This window comes from Panthera leo, chromosome E1 (assembly GCF_018350215.1).
Source record: "Panthera leo isolate Ple1 chromosome E1, P.leo_Ple1_pat1.1, whole genome shotgun sequence".
Lineage (NCBI taxonomy): Eukaryota > Metazoa > Chordata > Mammalia > Carnivora > Felidae > Panthera > Panthera leo.
This window is the reverse complement of record NC_056692.1, coordinates 59,577,758-59,595,009: the sequence shown is the minus strand read 5'-3', so window position 1 is coordinate 59,595,009 and position 17,252 is coordinate 59,577,758. Positions and strand designations below refer to the sequence as shown.

Genomic DNA, 17,252 nt, shown 5'->3' with positions numbered 1-17,252 from the left:
GGGGTGACCGACCCTCACAGAGAAGGAGTCTGTGGGGGAAGGGCTCCAGGACAGCCTTTCCCGGGCTGAACTAATTTTCTCACGGTTAACAAGCACGGATGTGTGTACCCGGTGTTGTGATTAAATCAGTAGGGCCGTGCATCTCACGATCAGGGGGACCGGGCTGGGCAATCGATGGACTCCGTCAGCAACAGCGACAATGACCATGAGGAACGTGGGCACAGCACTGCCTCGGTACCAGCAGCCCCTCCACACACACCCCTCCCTGCTTAGGCAGGATGGTGGTGGTTGGAACAGTTAAGGAAATAGGGAAAGAGACGGGAAAAGCCCCAGCAGGGGGACAACACTCAGTCTCCCTGTGGAACCAGGCCTTCGCCTGCGGGAAGCCGCCACCCCCTCAGGGTCAAGGGGTGGGCACCACAGGCGCCCCCTAACCTCCCACCCCTGCCACCCTTCCCCCTCAGTGACAAAGTCAGGCCTGGGTGGGGGTCCCGAGCACCAGACATCTTCCTTGCCGGCCTGCCCGAGCCTTTCCCACAGTGGGGACTGGCCGCCGGTCTGGTCTCCGGTCTCTGATCCCGGCTGCTACAAACTTCACAGGGCCCTGAGGGGCAGCCACCCACAAAGGAGTGGTGTCGGCAGGAGCCAGGGGAGCTGACGCCACAAGACAGGGGGTGTCTTCAGCAGCGCCGTGACTGGGTGGGGACGACGACGAGACCAGGTGCCTGGCCCACTGGCCCTTAGGGAAGATCAGCACTCAGACCAGGCTGGGTGCTCACAGGAAGCACTCAGCTTCTAGGAGGGGGACATCCCATGGTGAAGGGTCCTCACATGTGAGCCCTGGGTCACCGGGGGCCCGAGTCGGGCCCCATCTCCTCTGAGAGTCTCCCTGTGGCTGCCCCAAGCCCTCTACTCAAATCCCATACCTGCTCACCTGCACCAGGGAACAGTCAAGCCTGTGACACCAGCCCCAGCTAGACTAAGCCCGGACAGAGCCCCAGGAGCAGCCAGGACTGGTGCTGGGGAGGGTCCTGCACACACTCGCCACCCCCTCCCAGGGTACAGGAGGCCGGCCAGACAAGGTCTGGGAGCAGACGTGTGCCACCCGCCCGGCCCTTCCCCCGCCCCAAGCTCAAGTGGTTGATGTTCCTCCCTCCCAGCAGTTAAGTCCTGTTGGGGGGGGGGGGTGGGGGGGTAGGGGAGGTGGGGGGGGGGCACCACGCCCTGGCAGAACTGGATGTGACCATGTTGGAAAGGCAGGAAGGCCCCAGGGCTATAGGCTGTGCCCTCAGAGCCAAGGCCCTTCCAGGACCCTAGGGACACAGCCACCAGGACTCTTCAAGGCAGGGGTCGGGGTGGCCCAGGTAGGATCCGGAGCAGAATGTGGTGCCATCCGAGGCCATGCTGATGAGCACAGGTGTCATGTGAAGCCAGAGGGACCCCGAGACATGACTGCAGGAGTACGCGCTCTGATCAGGAGAGGTCTGGTCAGGCCAGAGCCGCCAGGGCCTCACTGGAGGGGCCTGAGGGAGCCTGAGGCCAGGGAGGGGTGAGGGCAAGGGCTGTGGTGCGCCCTCAGGGTGGGAGCCCTCGGGAGAAGGGAGTGTTTGTTATTCGACCGGCACCCAAGTGGAACCCTGTGGAACCTGTGATTCAGCCAGTCTCTCCTGGGGGTCTGGGACCCAGAGCCCAGGGGAAGACCACGGCAGCCACAGGCCTGCCAGGAGCCCCAACCCTGCTGGGGCTCTGCTACTCGGCATCCAGCCCTGGAGGAGCAGAGCAGAGACCCACCCGGCGAGGACTCTGCAGCCTGGGGCGCTGTGCGCACCGTGGTGGAGCGGGATTCGGGATTCGCCAATGCTCTCTGCCTCCTCCCGGCAGAGCCCCGCACCAGGCGAGTCCTCAGAGCCCCAGACGGTGCCAGAGGGCACACAGGAGGGATGTGAGCTCCCTCTGGTTTTCCTGGAGCTGGACGGACCTGGTGGGAGGGCTGCTCCGGTGCTGCTCGGAGATCACGGCGTCCCCTGTGGTCACTAGAGGCCACCGAGAGCTCACGTCTCTGGTGTCTGTCATTTCGGGAGGGGCCCAGAGCCAAGGGGTCAGCTGCTCAAACTTGGCTGTGAACGCACACCACCTTCTGGAACCTTCTGAACCAAATATCCATAATGCTCAATTATTCTGGTGGCTTCCAGAGCGGAAGGCGCCTCCAAGAGCTAATTAGCATATGCCTGAACAAGGCACAAATATAGAGCTCTCTTAAGGGGAAGACAGCACAGGGGCTGAGGAGGCGTTGCACCGTCAGGGCCACCGGACGCGGCGCTCAGACGTCGCCAAGGGGACCCTGCCCCCGGGAGGAGCTGCCAACACCACCCTCTCCACTGGCCTCGAAGCCACCAGCTCCTCCCTGGGAGAAGCGGGTTCTTCTCCCGCCCACAAAAAAGGCAGAAATGGAAAGCGGCTGATTTGGGGGGTGGGGGGGGTACCAGGAGAAAAATCGATGGCTGTGTTGCCATGGCGATGACAGCAGCCGGCGATCCTCACCGATGCGCTCTTCTGAGGCACAGTGAGAGCGCGGGGCCCTTTAGTGTCGGTGCCGCGTCAACCGTCCACGCCTGGGCACCGGCCCTTCACGGCAGAGGTGAGGCCAACCACACTCGGCCCCCGCCCTATGCGCCCCCAACCGGACCTGTTCCGGGTCAGATCCTGGGCTGGCATCAGCCGCACCTGGGAGTCTGTTCGGATCTTAGAGTCTCAAGCCCGCCCCCGGCCTCCTGCTGCCAAATAAATCTGTGCTCGGACACGGTCCTCAGGTGTGTCCCACGGGCACACGGTGGGCACTGGGGTCCCTAGGACATCTGTCCAGGATGGCAGGGGTGCCGCCTCAAGGTGCCTGCCGAGACTGCAGCACACGAGCGTGTGAACCCCGGGTGGCGCGGAGCTGGGCACGGGGCTTGGCAGGGGCACCGACTCCATCTGACCCCTTCTCCCCCGGGGACCCCATGGTGTGAGCACAGGGAGACGCAGCCCCTGCGGGGAGGCAGAGGGGACAGTATCCCCGCGCGCTCCCCTCCCCCCACCTCACGCGTCCACCAGGGCGCGTCTCCGGCAGGCTCACCGCCCACCAGCCTCGTCTTTCACTCTGCCTGGTATGACTTTGCCAGGAGACACTCGGTGTGAACACAGCGGGGGTTTCTGCCTACGTTCCTACCCAAAGGAGATGCCAGTGACCAAAGTCACGGAGGGAGCAAACCCCGACACTGGGCGACAGGGGGCCACCTGGACCTCGTCAGGAGTAGGCAGAGCGGGGCCCAGCAGCCACACAGGCCCCGGCCCTGGCCCGGAGCAACGTGAGTCTGTGCCCCCAGCTGCGGGGAGGTGCTGCTGCTCGGCTCCTTCCCAAGTGCCACCGAGGACCCTCCACCGGGCGCGACTTTCCAGGAACCTGCCCATCGCGCTCCCTGGCTAACTGTCCAAGTGGACATCGGCTCTGCCGGGACAGGTTCCTAAGCACCAACTTGCTCGAACTCTCGCAAGACAGAAGCAGGGACAGAGGTCACTCGGAGAGGACCGGTCACTGGAGTACCAGGTCGCCACGGTCAGAGCGTCACACTGCCTGTGACATGCCTACCCTCCTCCTGCGCCAGCCCTGGGCCGCCACGTGGACACCGGCCGCCGCTCGAGGGAAAGGGAGGGGCTGCTCTCCTCGGACACTCTCAGCGGGGCACTGCCACCATACCAGGCACAGTGCAGTCTGCCTGCCGCGCCTCGATTCGGGGGTGACAGGGTGGGGTCACGGGCCGGGGACCTTGTAGCTACGCTGGCCATAGTGGGGAAGCTCTGGGCCCCAGGGCCGGCCTGGGCGTGCCACTGCAGGGGAGGGTGGGGTGTACCGGGCCCCGGCAAGCCTCCTGCCAAATGCCGGGATGCGGGACAGGTCGGACGCTCCCTCTCAGAGCAGGAACAAGCTGCCAGCAGAGGCCCCAGGCCAGGTCCCGACAGGCTGTGCCCAGCCCCACGTCAGCGCAGAAGTCCGGCCGCAGGCTCCACTTCCCGCCTTCCAAGCAGGGACCCTGGAAACCAGGCGACGGGCCCGGCGGTCCCCAGCCCGTCCTCAGGACGAGATCCAGCCGAGACTGCCGTCCCCCGTTGGCCTTCCTGCCCCAGGGGACACGGCAGTCCGGCTAACATTTACCGACGTCTCCTGATGAGGGCTGATCTGGCCCACACCACTCCCGTGAGGGCGGGCTTAGCTGCTACTCTGGAGGCCCGGGCAGGAGAGCTGCTTAGTTGGCCCAGGGGCCCTGAGGGGGACCCCACACCGTCCCGGCCCTGCTGTGTTCAGTCCCGAGGCCTCGGCTGCCACACTGGGCCGAGCGGACACAACCCACGACAGCTCCCGGGCTGGCTTCGAGCCTTAGTGACCACGGGCAGGACGGGGAGTCCACAGAGATCTGTGTGTCAAGCCCTGGCAGGTCCACTCGGCCAAGGAAGAGCGGGAAAGAGCGGCCTTATCTTTGGGGTCCAGCGACTGCCTCTGTCTAGGGGCGCCCCCACCTCCACGTGCTGTTGGGGGAGCCTTGGTGTCACCGGCTGGGAAGGGGTCCTATTCCAGGCTGGGACGGGTGGCGTGGGGGCTCGGAGTCAGGCCCCTTGGGTGTGAGATGGGTCTGGCTGAGGCCTGCAAGTGGTGGGAGGGTTTAGCAAGGGCACTTTCTACGGTCGGGGTCTGACAGCAGGTGGCACGTCAGACTGAGCGCAGTCACGTGCCTGAGAGAGGCCCTCCTTGGACAGGTGCAGGGGCCGCGGGAGGGGCGGCGACGCTCACTGAGAGAACAGGGGCCCGCGCAGGTGGGCGGCCCAGGGCAGCGTCTCAGAATGACCTCTGCCAACAGAAGCCCTCCAGCCATAGTCTCCAAGTCCCTGGGGTCACAGAGTCAAGGGCATTCCCCTCTGCTGGGCCCTGCATTCCAGCCACACCGCACTCAGGAACAGGCACCCGTGCCTCTGGGCCCTCTGAGCCTGAGGCCAAGCCGGACAAAAGCCGGCTGTGAGGGCGGGGCCGAGAAGCAGCACCAAAGCCCACAGCGGGGTCTCCAGAGGCGGGCATGGGGAAGCTGGCCCGAGCGGTTCACTCTGCGGCCACGCGTGGAGCGCAGCCAAACGGCAGGGGAGTGCTCAGGTCGCACCTCCCTTAATCCAGTGACTCAGGGGCCAAAGCAGGCCGGGTTTCAGGCCGCCTCCCAGCAGCAAGCATCCCGCCGCCAGGCCGCGCCCAGCACAGAGCTCCCGCTGCCCTTGGGCGGGTTCGGTGTGGGCAGACGGGCCCTGCAAGAACACACACGCCAGGATCGCAAACAAGCGGCCCCTTCAAAGGCAGAGAACAGAGAGAGAACGGCCTTTCACACGGATGAGGCCCCAGAGGAGGCCGTGGACGGGGCGGGGCGGGCTCGGCACGAAGCCTGGCCTCGCGCTGGGGAAACGGAGGCTCGGCAGAGACTGTGCCCCGCGCCCCATGACTGCTGCTTTCCCTTTAAGTAGTGCCACCTTCCAGAAAAGTCTAGAACCCTCCAGAAAGCCAGGGAAGGCCGAGGGCAGGTGACGTGACCATCTTCTGCCTGAGTGATTGCAGCACAAAAGGCCTGAGTCACCGCACACACGTACCAGGAGCCCGGGCACACTGGGACTCCGGCCCCCATGTCCCACTCCCTACCTGGGCTCAGCCCGGCCCCTGCCACACCGTGGCCCTGGAGAGAAGAGCCGGGGGTGTGCCTGCGGCCTCGTCCAAGTACACAGCACCCAGGCACTGCTGTCAGTGAGCCGACTGGACAGCACCCTCCCCTGCACAGAAACCCAGAGCAGCGGCTGGCACCCCAGGAGCCAACGCTGCAGAGGACAGCACACACAACTGCACGCTGTGGCCCGGGGCCGAGGCCCACTCTCTAGTGGCCATGACAGTGGCACAGAAGGCCCAGGAGCCAGCCGCTCCACGCCTGGGCAGGGGACACATGTGCTGTGAGCCCCACGCATGTGCCTGTGGCATACAGGGAGGCGGGCAGACAGGAGAAACGAGGTAAAGTCAGAGACGACCGGGCAGAGTGGCCGCAGGGCAGACGAGACGGCCCCCGGGGTTCCTTCCACTGACCTTCCCGCTTTTCTGCGAACTGAAATGTCCAGTCACTTAAAGCTTAAAACAGTGGAGAGTGTGGAAGGGCCCCGGCCACCGCCTGAGTCCCCTGGGCTCAGTCCTGCTCAGGGCTGGCACTTGAGTGGAGCCAGCACCCGCTCAGCCGTGAAACCACTGTCCTCACTTAGAGCAAGGCGAACCTGACCCACCACAGAGCCCACGTGGGAGTTCTGGAAATGCCCACGGCTCGGTGCCGTGCTCCCACGCCAAGCTGATGTCACTTCTGACGGCTCGAGGTCAGGCAGGGTCAGGGAGGCTGTTCCAAGGGGCTCAGACGGACGGGGACCCAGGCGGAAGGGCGGCAGCCATGCTGGGATCCAGCAGGTTCCCGGGACAAGCATGCGGTCGGGTTGCCCTTCCGTGGGCCACACACTGGGACGGGCTTGCAGCCTGGGGCCCAGGCTGGACACGCCGTCGCCCTGAGCGAGCACAGCAACCGTGCGGGCGGAGGCGCAGAGCAGGGTGTGGGAAGAGCCGCCCCTCCCCCGGGCACACGCAGACCAAAGGCGCCCCTGGAAGCGCCCTGTGGCGGGGCGGGAGGTGGCACTGGGGCCTGCCTCAGCAGAGACGTGGGGGCCCTGCACACGGCCAGGTGCAGGCGGCTGCTGGCGAGCAGGTTAGAAGGGCAGTCCCCGTGTTCCCCAGCCGCTTGCTGTATCAAAGTGAGTCTCTTCCCTGCGGGGCAGGGGAAAGATCAGAGCGGAACAGAGAGGGTCCCCTCCGTGAGGTCTGGACCTCACGGCACAGGGACCGGCAGGACCAAAGCAGAGAGGCCGCCTGCCTCCTGCACACGGAGAGAGGAGGGCCCAGGGGCAGCCTGGCCGCGGGCAGTGCCTCCAGAGAGCACAGGGGACCGCCACGAGGCCGCGGCTCCCGCTCAGGAGTGGAAAACCACACACGGGAAGCCTCTCGGCCCTCACGACTTCCGGTTCAGCCCGGAGCAGCACCGTGGGGCTAACGTGTAGGCCTGTGCTGCTCAAGACCCTCATGCCGGGCGGGAAGCAGGTGCAGGGCTCTGCGGGGGACGGCAGGGCCATCAGGACACAAAAGGGAGCGGCCAGGGTCTCTGCCTCTGCGCACCTGGCCATGCCTGACCCTACAGCTCCCAGGGGCCACGGCAGCAGACCCAGGCAGGGAGGCAGCAGCCAGAGGGCAGGCGATGCCCCACTGTGCCGGGCGTCTGGACGATGTGTCTGCAAACCACCTCTGGTCAAAAGGCGGTGGCAGCCTTCCCAGCACCTGGGCTGGGGCGCCACGGGGCACTCGCCCCGAGGCCGGTTCCTTCCCAGGACAGAGGCTCACACCTCTTCCCTCCCATCCTGGGGGGAGGAAAGGTCTGCTGGGAGGAAATGATCGCAAAACAGCAAGCCCCTGGGGGCTACAGGCGGAAGAGGAGCAGGAAATCAATCTCCACACCAAACAAAGGGACAGAGAAGGCCACCGTGGTGACGAGGTTCGGCTCCTCAGGAAGACGTGACCGCACAGCGTGCAGCTTACACACTCACGGACACACTGCGCGACCACAGAAAGCCAGAACCAGGTGGAGACACCCACAGCCCGTTGTCCTCGGGCCACGGTGCACGGATCCTCTGTTTACTGATCAGTCGAGGAAACCATCAAGACCAGGAGCCTCGTGCCTGGAATGGGACAAGGAACCCCATGTCTGGAATCAGGGAACAGGTGTTCTCCTCAAACGCACACGCACACGCGCACACACACTCACGCACGGCCACGTGCTCCACAGAACAGCTTGGACTCGGGGCCAGCCGGGAATACGTGTGGGCCCCTCACATCGGGGTCCTGACCAACCAGCCTGCAGGGAGGGGTGCGGAGCCCATACAGATGACCCCCCCCCCCCCCCCGCCGAGGGGCTGGCAGGCTTATGGGACCAAGGAACTGAGGAACCGTTGCCTCGGCCAGTGACCTCAACACCTAAAACCCCAATGACAGGGTTCCACAGGAGCAGTGGCCAAAATAAGCCACCGAACTCCTGTCCCTGCACACTTGGCCACGAGCAAAGGACTCCAACTGTGACATTTCTGCCACACAGAACAGACGCAAGGCGCTCAGAAGGGCCCAGAAGACCTCGCCTTTTTCAGCAAGTCGCTGCGTGGGACAGGTGCAGGCCGGGCATCCCCCTGGGCTGCATCACCTGCCCCTGGCACGCAGGCCCCTTGGATACCACAAGTCATACCAAGGTGGAAACGGTCGCCTGTTGGCCTCCTTGGGGCTGTGACTTGCCCCTCCCCCACCCAAGAGCCAGGTTGGCCAAGCTGGCCAGTGGCTGCGGTTTCCGGCCCAGGGGTCGGGGCGGCCTGCAGGGCTCCTGCCCACGTGGAAGGTGGCCTGGGAGCCTCGCTCACATGGGAACCCCACCAAGACTCTCAGAAGCCTCACAAGCCAGGCGTGAGCCACTTGCTTACTCCTGTCCCCAAGCAAGACCACAGGTTGGCAGGGAGAGGCCGCGGCCACCTGCAGAGCAGCCCTGGCACCACGTCAGAGGCGCCCTTGCAGGGAGCACCGTGGAGGTCACCGTGCGGCGGGGCTCAGCATCACGGTCCTGTGGACGTTATGCGTCCAGAGCAGCAAAACCCACGGGGAATAACCCTACTGCCGACAGGGAGAATGGAGAAATCCATGGAATGTTCTCCAGTAGCGACAGCAAACGCATCAGCTGTGGGGACGGCAGGGACAGATGCTCACAAGGCACAAGCCCGTCCCGCAGCACCAGGCCCCGCCCCCAGCAGCCTCGCCACCTCCCCCCCAGCACACCGTCGCCCCTGGCGTCTGTCCTCGGCCCCTGCCAGGGTCCCCTCCGTTCCTCCACATCTGGTCGCGGCCTCAACACTGGCCCGTGGTCACCCCGCTCGTGGCCCCGGAGGTCGACGCCTAGCCCGTGATGCGGGATGCTCAGCTCTCCAGCCCCGCCTGGGCCCTCCACGCACACACAGACGCGGTATGAGATCTGCCACCACACGCAAACATCTTAAAAGCTTCCGGGAGGAGAAAAACAAAAAAATTCACGCACAGGTAAAAATCAGCATCCGAGCAGCATGGAAGAAGGCAACACTGGGGTCAGACGACGGTGGGCGGGGCCTCCTGACCCTGAGGGAAAGTCTGGAAGACCGAATCCTACCCAGAACTCCAGTCAGCCAGGCCTTCTGCCAAGTGGAGGACAGCTGCAGACAGACGAGGCGTCAGGTATTTTCCCACTTACGTGCCGAGGAAGCATTTTTATAAAAGGACAACGTGCTGACCCAGGGAGAAACAGGACCCAGGAAACTCAGTCCCCAGGCCCGGGGATGGAAAGGGGACGCCTCGGGGTGCCTGGGTGGCTTAGTCAATTGGGCGTCTGACTATGGCTCAGGTCATGATCTCGCGGTTCGTGGGTTCGAGCCCCACCTCGGGCTCTGTGCTGACAGCTCAGAGCCTGGAGCCTGCCTCGGATTCTGTGTCTCCCTGTCTCTCTACCCCTAACCCACTCACGTTCTGTCTCTCTCTGTCTCGAAAATAAACATTAAAAAAATTTTGTGTAATTAAAAAAATAAAAATTTTGTTTAAGCGTACTCGTTTATTTTTGGAAGACAGATCAAGTGAAGGAGGGAGCAGAGAGATGACAAAGGAGAGAGAGAATTCCAAGCAGACCCCGCACCATCAGCACAGAGCCTGACACAGGGCTCGAGCTCATGTACCGTGAGATCACGACCTGCTGAAACCAAGAGTCAGACGCTCAAAGCACTGAGCCCCCCAGGCGCCCCAGAGGTGCCTGAGGAGTCTGGAGCTGCGTCTGGGGGACTGGGGACAAACCAGCACGAGCACGCTGAGAACAGAGCAAATGGAAAAACAAAGCTGTCAAAATAAAAATCACCACTGGAGTCACAATGACAGTAAGAAAAACCCGTAAGTCGTATGATTCAAGGAAAACAAGCAAGCAGTTGGACTTCATTAAAATGAAATGCTGTTGGGGTGCGTGGGGGGCTCAGTCGGTTAAACGTCCGACTCTTGATTTCGGCCTAGGTCACGATCTCACGGTCTGTGGGATCGAGCCCCACGTTGGGCTCTGCGATGACAGTGTGGAGATTCGCAGCCCCTCTCTGTCCCTCCCCGGGTTGCTCTGTCTCTTTCTCAAAGGAAACAAACTTGAAAACGAGCTCCCGTTCTTCGACAAACAGGATCACAGAACCGACAGGCGAACGAGATGGCGAGAAAACGCGTGCAAGACGGTGCCCGACACGGCTCGTCCAGAGTACGCGGAGAATTTGTACGACATGATTACAGGACAGAAACCTGACGAAGAGACAGGAAGACGTGAACGCACACTTGGCCAAGGAAGAGAAGCGAGCACGTGAGAAGGTGCTCGAGACGCTGGCTGGTCAGGAAGATGCCCGAATGTGGGTCACCGGGAGGCTGCAGGGCCGTCCTCCCCCGACCTGCTCCTGGCTCGGGGCCCAGCTCCGCCGCACAAGGCCGCCCAGCTGCTCAGTGGGCCCGTGGTAGGGCAGCGCCCAGGACCCAGCCAGCAGGAAGTTCTGGACCGTCGCCGCAGTTTCGCGCAAGCCCACCCCTCGCCTTGGGGCCACACACGTGGTTTCCCGCGGGCAGACATCTGCCCTTCTGTGAGTGTGACCACAGACAGTAAACACACTGGGGCCCCCAGCACACGTGTCCCCAGGGCCGCCGCGTGACTACCTATAACAATAAAATGCCCCCGTCGCAGGCAGGAGCCTGCGCGCAAACACGCGTGGCTCACGCACAACACGGACGTCCCAGGGGGCCGGGGGCCCAGATGGTGGCTGTAGGAGCTGCAGCCTGGAGACCCGGCAGCGCCAGGCAGGCCCACGTGTGGCCTCTGGGCCCACGAGCACAGAGGCGTCATCGCAGGGGCGTCCGGGCCTCCCCTGCCGGGTGTCCTGCACACCAGCAGCAAGGCCGCACCTGCAGGCCTGACCCCCTGAGCGCCTCTCAGTCCCTGCACGCTCCCCCAGGTCTGCAGGGGCAGCTCGGCCCTGTGCCCACGGAGGCCAGACAGCTTCCTTCCGGGGCCGGGAGCAGCTCAGCTTCTCAGATGCGGACGAAGGCCCGCCGGCGTGAGGGGTCTGGCCCCGGTCACCACACATTCCACGCGGCATGTCGCCCCCTGCCCCTGCTCCCCCCACCCCCAGCCCTGGAAACTGCCATAGCTCTGAGCTGTGTCCGTCGACACACCGCTGCGTTTTCACACTGGTTTCGTGGAAAATCTGGGCACCGGGCGCTCCTGGCAGGCCTGCGGGGGACCCGGCCAGCTGGGCACAGGCCTCCGTTTCCTCCAACACAGGAGTGCCAGAGGCCCCTGCAAAGCACCACAGCGGACAGGCCCGGCGTGTGGCATGAGACAGTGTGAGAGTGGGAGCAAGATGGCTCCGCGGCCCGGGACCGCGGACGCGGGCGGCCAGCGCCCCGCACCTGCCAGCGAACCAGGGTCTCCCGGCCTGTGAGGGACACCGACACTCTCCACCCTTCATTGCGTGTTGCCTGGATTACGAGGCCGGAACGGGCTCCGGCTACAGAACTTGCAAAACCGCGAAACCACAAACAAAAGAACCCGTCCCCGGAGCTCCGTCTGCTACGCATCTGGGGTCTTTCCCTGTTTACCGTGTGATAGGCACGCCCGTGTGCACTTTTGCAAAACCGGGTCACCCTGCGCGATGGGCTGGCGTCCCTTCCCACTGTCACACCGGGAAGGCTTGCCGTCACCTCGGTCCAGTCTCTGCACGGCTCCCCACGTCAGCCACGCGCTTCTGCACCTGTCCTCACCACCAGCTACGCTTGTTCGGCGGGGACCAGCCCACCTGCGTGCACTCTGAGGGGCACCCCCAAGCCGCCCAGCACACCCCGCTTGCGGCTGGACGTGTAAGTCACAGCCCTCGCCAGCTCTGAGGGTCACGGTCATCTCAGAAAAGTTCCTTGTTTGACAAGGAAAACCTGATCCGAGTGGAAGAAGGACCAGTCACAGGACAGGACCCCGGACCCACCGGGGCACATGCGAGGGATCTGGGGGTCTCCACTGCGCCGGCAGTCTTACCGAGTTCTTTGGAGCCCTGGCTCTCGCTGGCCAGCTCGCCCATCTTCACGAGGGCATCAAAATAGCCCTTAGCAGCGTAGGTCACACCTGAGAGAGGAGAGAAGGGCGTGGTTACTGCCCTCGCGGGGGACGGACCGGACCCTCAGCACCAACGCGGTGACCGCGGTGCACGCCAGCCTCCCGCGCTCCAAGGCGCTCCTCCCGCACTGATCTCACCCCATTTCTGGCTGAAATTCTCTCGTTGCGACCGTTAGGGCTCCTCTTGTTCGCGAGAACACGGCGCACCAGTCAGGCCCAGAGCTACCCCAGTCACTCTGCTGGGTGCCGTCCCCACCACCCCGTATCTGGCAAGGGGCGGCAGGGGGTGCCGAGCGCAGACCCCGCCAGGCAGGAGGCCACGTGCTCAGAGGTCCCCAGCGAGGTGTGCAGACGGCGCCCCTCAGCTCTCCCGGCAGGCCGAAGCCACACCGCGGGGCTCACGCTGCTCCCTGCGGCTCCGGCCACCGTCGGAAGCGGACCCGGCGTCCCAGAGAAGGGCTCAGGGCCCCCCGCCCACAGGTGGGCCCGCAAACCCCTCGTCTGAGAAGGGGCCCTGCCAGCCGGAGGGCGGACAGGGCGCCGGGGGCAGCGCCAGCAGCGTGAGGACATCTACTCCTCCGTTCTCTACGGGACCCGCTTAGGGGCGCCGAACGGGCACCTGGTCACCTTCCATTTAGGTGGCCTTCAATGAAGGGCCGTTTGTCCCGCGGCCCCGCCGGCTGACATGTGCCTGCTTCCAGGAGAGGTGGGCAGCTCCGTACTGATGACAGAAAAGCCAAAGGTGCCACAAGCCTGGGGCAGGGGAGGCTGAGAGCACGGAGGAGACGGAGGTGACGTGCCCGCGGGGCTCTGTCCTATGGGACAGTCCAGGAAGCAGCCCTCAGAGGCTCCACACGCGGTCCCCTGGAGAGCCTCATGGGGAACCCCAGTGGGGGCGGAAAGACCCAGAAGGGCACCCGGCCTCATCACAGAGGAGACCGCGGCGTGGCTTTGATCGGGACTGGAGTGGAATGGTGTCACCCCACGAGGAGGCTGGGTGAGGGTGACAAGTGTCCTACAGACGGTGGCTCCACTGAAGGGAACCGTCAGCCGCATCCACAGAGCACAGGGAAGATGGTCCACAGCCAGGAAGAGATGAAAGTCTGGGCCTCTCCCACGGGCACGGCAGGGCCCCTGCTCGGAGCCCCTGTGATAACGGAACACGCCAGGCCTGTGCCCTGTAAGCTCGCCTGTGCCCTGCCCTCCTGCCTCCTCTGTCCCCCCGCTTTGCAGACAGGACACAGACTCCGCTCCCACACGACCCGCCACAGCCTGTCTTGCGTGCAGAGCCCCAGGGGGGGCAGCAGACCCGATGTGGGATGTCTGCACAGAGGCCAAGCCAGCCCCTAACCCCTGGCAGGCACAGAGGTACCCGCCACAGCCTGGGACCTGCCATCCTCACGGAGATCCTACAGCCCGGGTTCCAGCTCAAGGAAGGGACGGAACCTGTGTTCAATGAGCAGGTGCACCTCCTTTCTTGCTGCGGCAGTGGCCCTGGGCTCAGGGCCGGGCAGCTCAGGAGAGCCTGGCAGGGTGCAGAACACTAGCGTGCCCCCCGAACAGAGGGCAGTGCAAGACCCACACGGAAACAGGGAGATGGCCAGCGGCTGCCGGTCAACGCCACCAGTCCACGCACAGCAGCCACGCAAGAACCCGCGTTCTTGGCTCCGTTGGTGTGTGACGTCAAGGCCCCGGTCCCCCAAAAATGTCTGCAGCAGCGTCCCCTAGAGGGAAGGACCAGGGCCGAGGTGGAGGGCCAGGGTGCAGGCCACCTGCCGGGCTGCTGCATGACGAGAGGTCCTCTGCCCCCTGGACACAGCGAGGGCAGGACCGTGGCCAGACACCTTCCCCTGGAGACCACCCAGGCCACTTTCCGGGAGCAAGCCAGTTCTGCTGGGTGCTCTGCTCCCAGGTGACCACAGGAACAGAAAGAAACAGGAGCTGTTGCCACCAGAGGTCCCCCCACAAGGCCCCCATGGGGCCGCGGACACCCCAGGGCAGCTGGCTGGGGCTAGCGCACGCTCTGCAGACACAACGTCCCTGTTAGGGGTGGGGGCTCTGCTCACAAGGACGCCACAGTTAGAGTGACACTGACACTGAGCCCAGAGAGACACAGTCGAGGGTCGGGAGACGGGCAGTCGGTTCCCCCAGGCGTCCCGGACCACGGCGTGAGTCAGCCGGCCCCCACTGGGACTGAAGGGCCCAGACCCTGGCACCAACGTCCCCTTCCTGGTGGAGACTGAGTGCCCTGCCCCCAGCGCCCCCGCCCCAGGTCTCTGGGAGGTACAGGGTGCTCACCAGCCAGGGAGACGGTGTGGCCCCAAGCCCAGACCCCAGTCCTACAGCTTCGAGACGACTGTGCAGGACAGACACCCGCACCTGCGTCTTTACGTGCTGTGGACTAAAACAGAAGCCAGACCCCGTGCCTTCGCCACAGCCTGGGACAGGGCTGAGGACATGGCTGTCCCTACAACAGTGGGTGTAGATTCCAGGGCTCACAGGCCTCCAGGGTGCGGCCCCACACCCTCCCTCTGGCGAGTTTGTTTCCGGAACAAAGCACGTCCTTCCGCCTCTCATCTGGCTCCACGAGCTGTCCACCTGCTGGGAGGCCGTGGCCCCCACCCCGCGGCCTCACCTGCCAGGGCTTTCTCGTAGTTCTTCCCCATGGCGATGAAGTTCCGAAGGCTGGGGTTGAACTGCTCCATGATGGTCTGAGGAAAGCAACGAGAAAAAAGGCATGAGTGGCCCAGGTGACGTGGTGGCTCTAGGAGGGTCCCAACGGGAGGAGAAAACCCAGAGGGTCGAGACCATGAAGCCACATTCAGGCTTCTGGAGTCAAAACCCCAGCCCTGCCCTTGAGCGGACCCTCTGAGCCTCAGTTTTCACATCTGTACGATGGGGGTGAGGACAGACCTTGCTGCATCGAGGCTCTGCGGATCAAACGGACAAGTAAACACAGAGCGCGCGTGGCGGTGCCTGGCAGACAACCGGCGCTCAGAAGTGTTGCAGCCGAGGTGCCATTACCCCGTCTGGCGGGGCTGAGTCAGCCGAGGAAAGCCCTCCCGCCGGCCACGCACAAACGGCTCAGCGCCGCCCAGCGCCCCCTCCCACTAAAGTCTTCACTCGACACATCAATTACCAAACATCAGCTCTGATTAGAGGGACCCACAGCCTGATCTGCAAATACCACGCTATGAATAATCCAACAGACTCTGGCTCCGTTTGCCCAACGGACCGCCGTTCTTAGACGGAAGAAATTAGATTTTCACCGTGAAGGCCAAATAAATGTTTTAATTACGAGGCATAAAAACAGGCACACGCGAACCACGGCCAAATGTGAGCTCCACGGGGTAACAGGCACTGGGAGCCGGCCCAGCCAGCGAGCACGCGGCACAGGACTTCCAAAGAAAACCCGTCGCGGCCACATCCGATGTCTTCAGATCCGTTATCACAATGGGCGTCTGTCTGAGGACAGTCTGACGAGGATGAGAGAACGGACGCCCTGGGGGGGGGGGGGGGGGGGGGGGAGAAACCGCCTGATCCTACCACAGAGCACGCAGGCCCCAGAGGCTTCTGTGTGAGCAGAGGCAGGGCGCCCCCGCCCTCCCCCGACATCTGTGCTGCAGCCCCAGCCCCAGGTGACAGCCCTCCTCGGCCGGCGTCGAGGGCCGTGGGGTCTGGTGCCGGAAAAGTGGGTACCGGTCCCGTGCCGCCATCCGCCCGCCCTGGGGCGCGGTGCACAGGAACAGAGACCCGTGTCCACGGGACAAGGCCCTGCATCCAGGCTACTGCCTAGGCACACACGGGGCCGGGCCCGAGGTGCGACGAGGGAGAGCCCGGCAGGCAGCCTGATCCGCAGGCAGGCAGGGGACCTGCTACAGCTGCACTAGAGCTAAGGTGTGCAGGGGACGCCGCAGGGACCCTGCCCAACTCCCACCCCCACGGGGCCGGCACCCCACGAGGGAAGGCACGCCCACACCACGCCGGACCGTGAGGACCCTGTGCGGGCCGAGAACGCGACAGCGGGGCCCAGCTCGCACAGGCAGGAGAGCCGGGCAGTGGGGTCGACAGGGAGACGGCCCCGGGACCAGCCACGGCATGCTCGGGGACGGCAGGGCGGCACCCAGGCCGAAACGTCGGCGGGGAGGTAAGAAGTAGCCAGCCCGCCGCCTCACAGCCCGCGTGGGAAGGCCCTGCTCTGCCTGGCCGGAGAGGAAGCCCAGGGGGTTCTGAGCAGAGCCATGCAATCCGACTACATTCCAAAGGGACCCCTCGCTGCTCAGGGGAGACCAGGAGGCAGCCAAGGGCGCCAGCCCATGCGGGGACCCTGTTGGAGCTGCTCTGGGATCCAAGAAGGGGAGGCCCTCAGGAGGAGAGGGGGCCGGCCCCACCCATCCATACGCACGACACCGCGACGTGGGGACAGCAGGTGGCATGCAGCCTGGTCTGGGGACCCAGGAATCTGGACGCCTCGAATCCAGGGAGCGCCTGGGAGTCGGAAGAGTGATGCCAGAGCAGACGGGTGGGCACCGGGGAGGGTTCTGAGCGGGAAGCCGGGTCTGGGGTTCACCAGCGAGGGGTGACTGCAGGGCCCGTGGGAGCTCTGAGGCTCCCGCTGCCTGGGCCTCAGGGCAGAAGAGCGCCACATGGTCCCTGTGCGTCTGTTCTGCGAAGGACAGAGGGTGTTGAGCCACTCAGGGCGGCTTGGGTCCCTGAGCCTGGTGTCCCGGGGTCCCAGGGTGCCCGCAGATCGTGTGAGAGCGTGTGCTCGTGCGTGTGCTCCCGCGTGTGCGCGTGAACGTGATGGTAAAACACAACTCACATCCCCAGGACCACTGCCACCTGGCTCCTGGGTGACACCCCCAGGCTCCCGGTCATAAGAGGACACTCCGTCCAAGCTCATCGTTTGATCCCCATTAACATTCCGAG

The 17,252-nt window shown here is 64.5% G+C and overlaps 1 protein-coding gene across 5 annotated transcripts in view; it reads right to left on the bottom strand.

The window, feature by feature from the left end:
* Positions 1-17,252, bottom strand: part of BAIAP2 (BAR/IMD domain containing adaptor protein 2) — a 63,137-nt gene that overhangs the window by 33,449 nt on the left and 12,436 nt on the right. For all 5 annotated transcript variants that reach the window (XM_042914702.1, XM_042914703.1, XM_042914701.1 and 2 more), the window contains exons 2-3: positions 14,959-15,034; positions 12,246-12,332 (exon numbers count right to left, since the gene is read on the bottom strand). In XM_042914702.1, the coding sequence (XP_042770636.1) occupies positions 12,246-12,332; positions 14,959-15,034 (163 nt within the window). The remainder of the gene's footprint in view (positions 1-12,245; positions 12,333-14,958; positions 15,035-17,252) is intronic.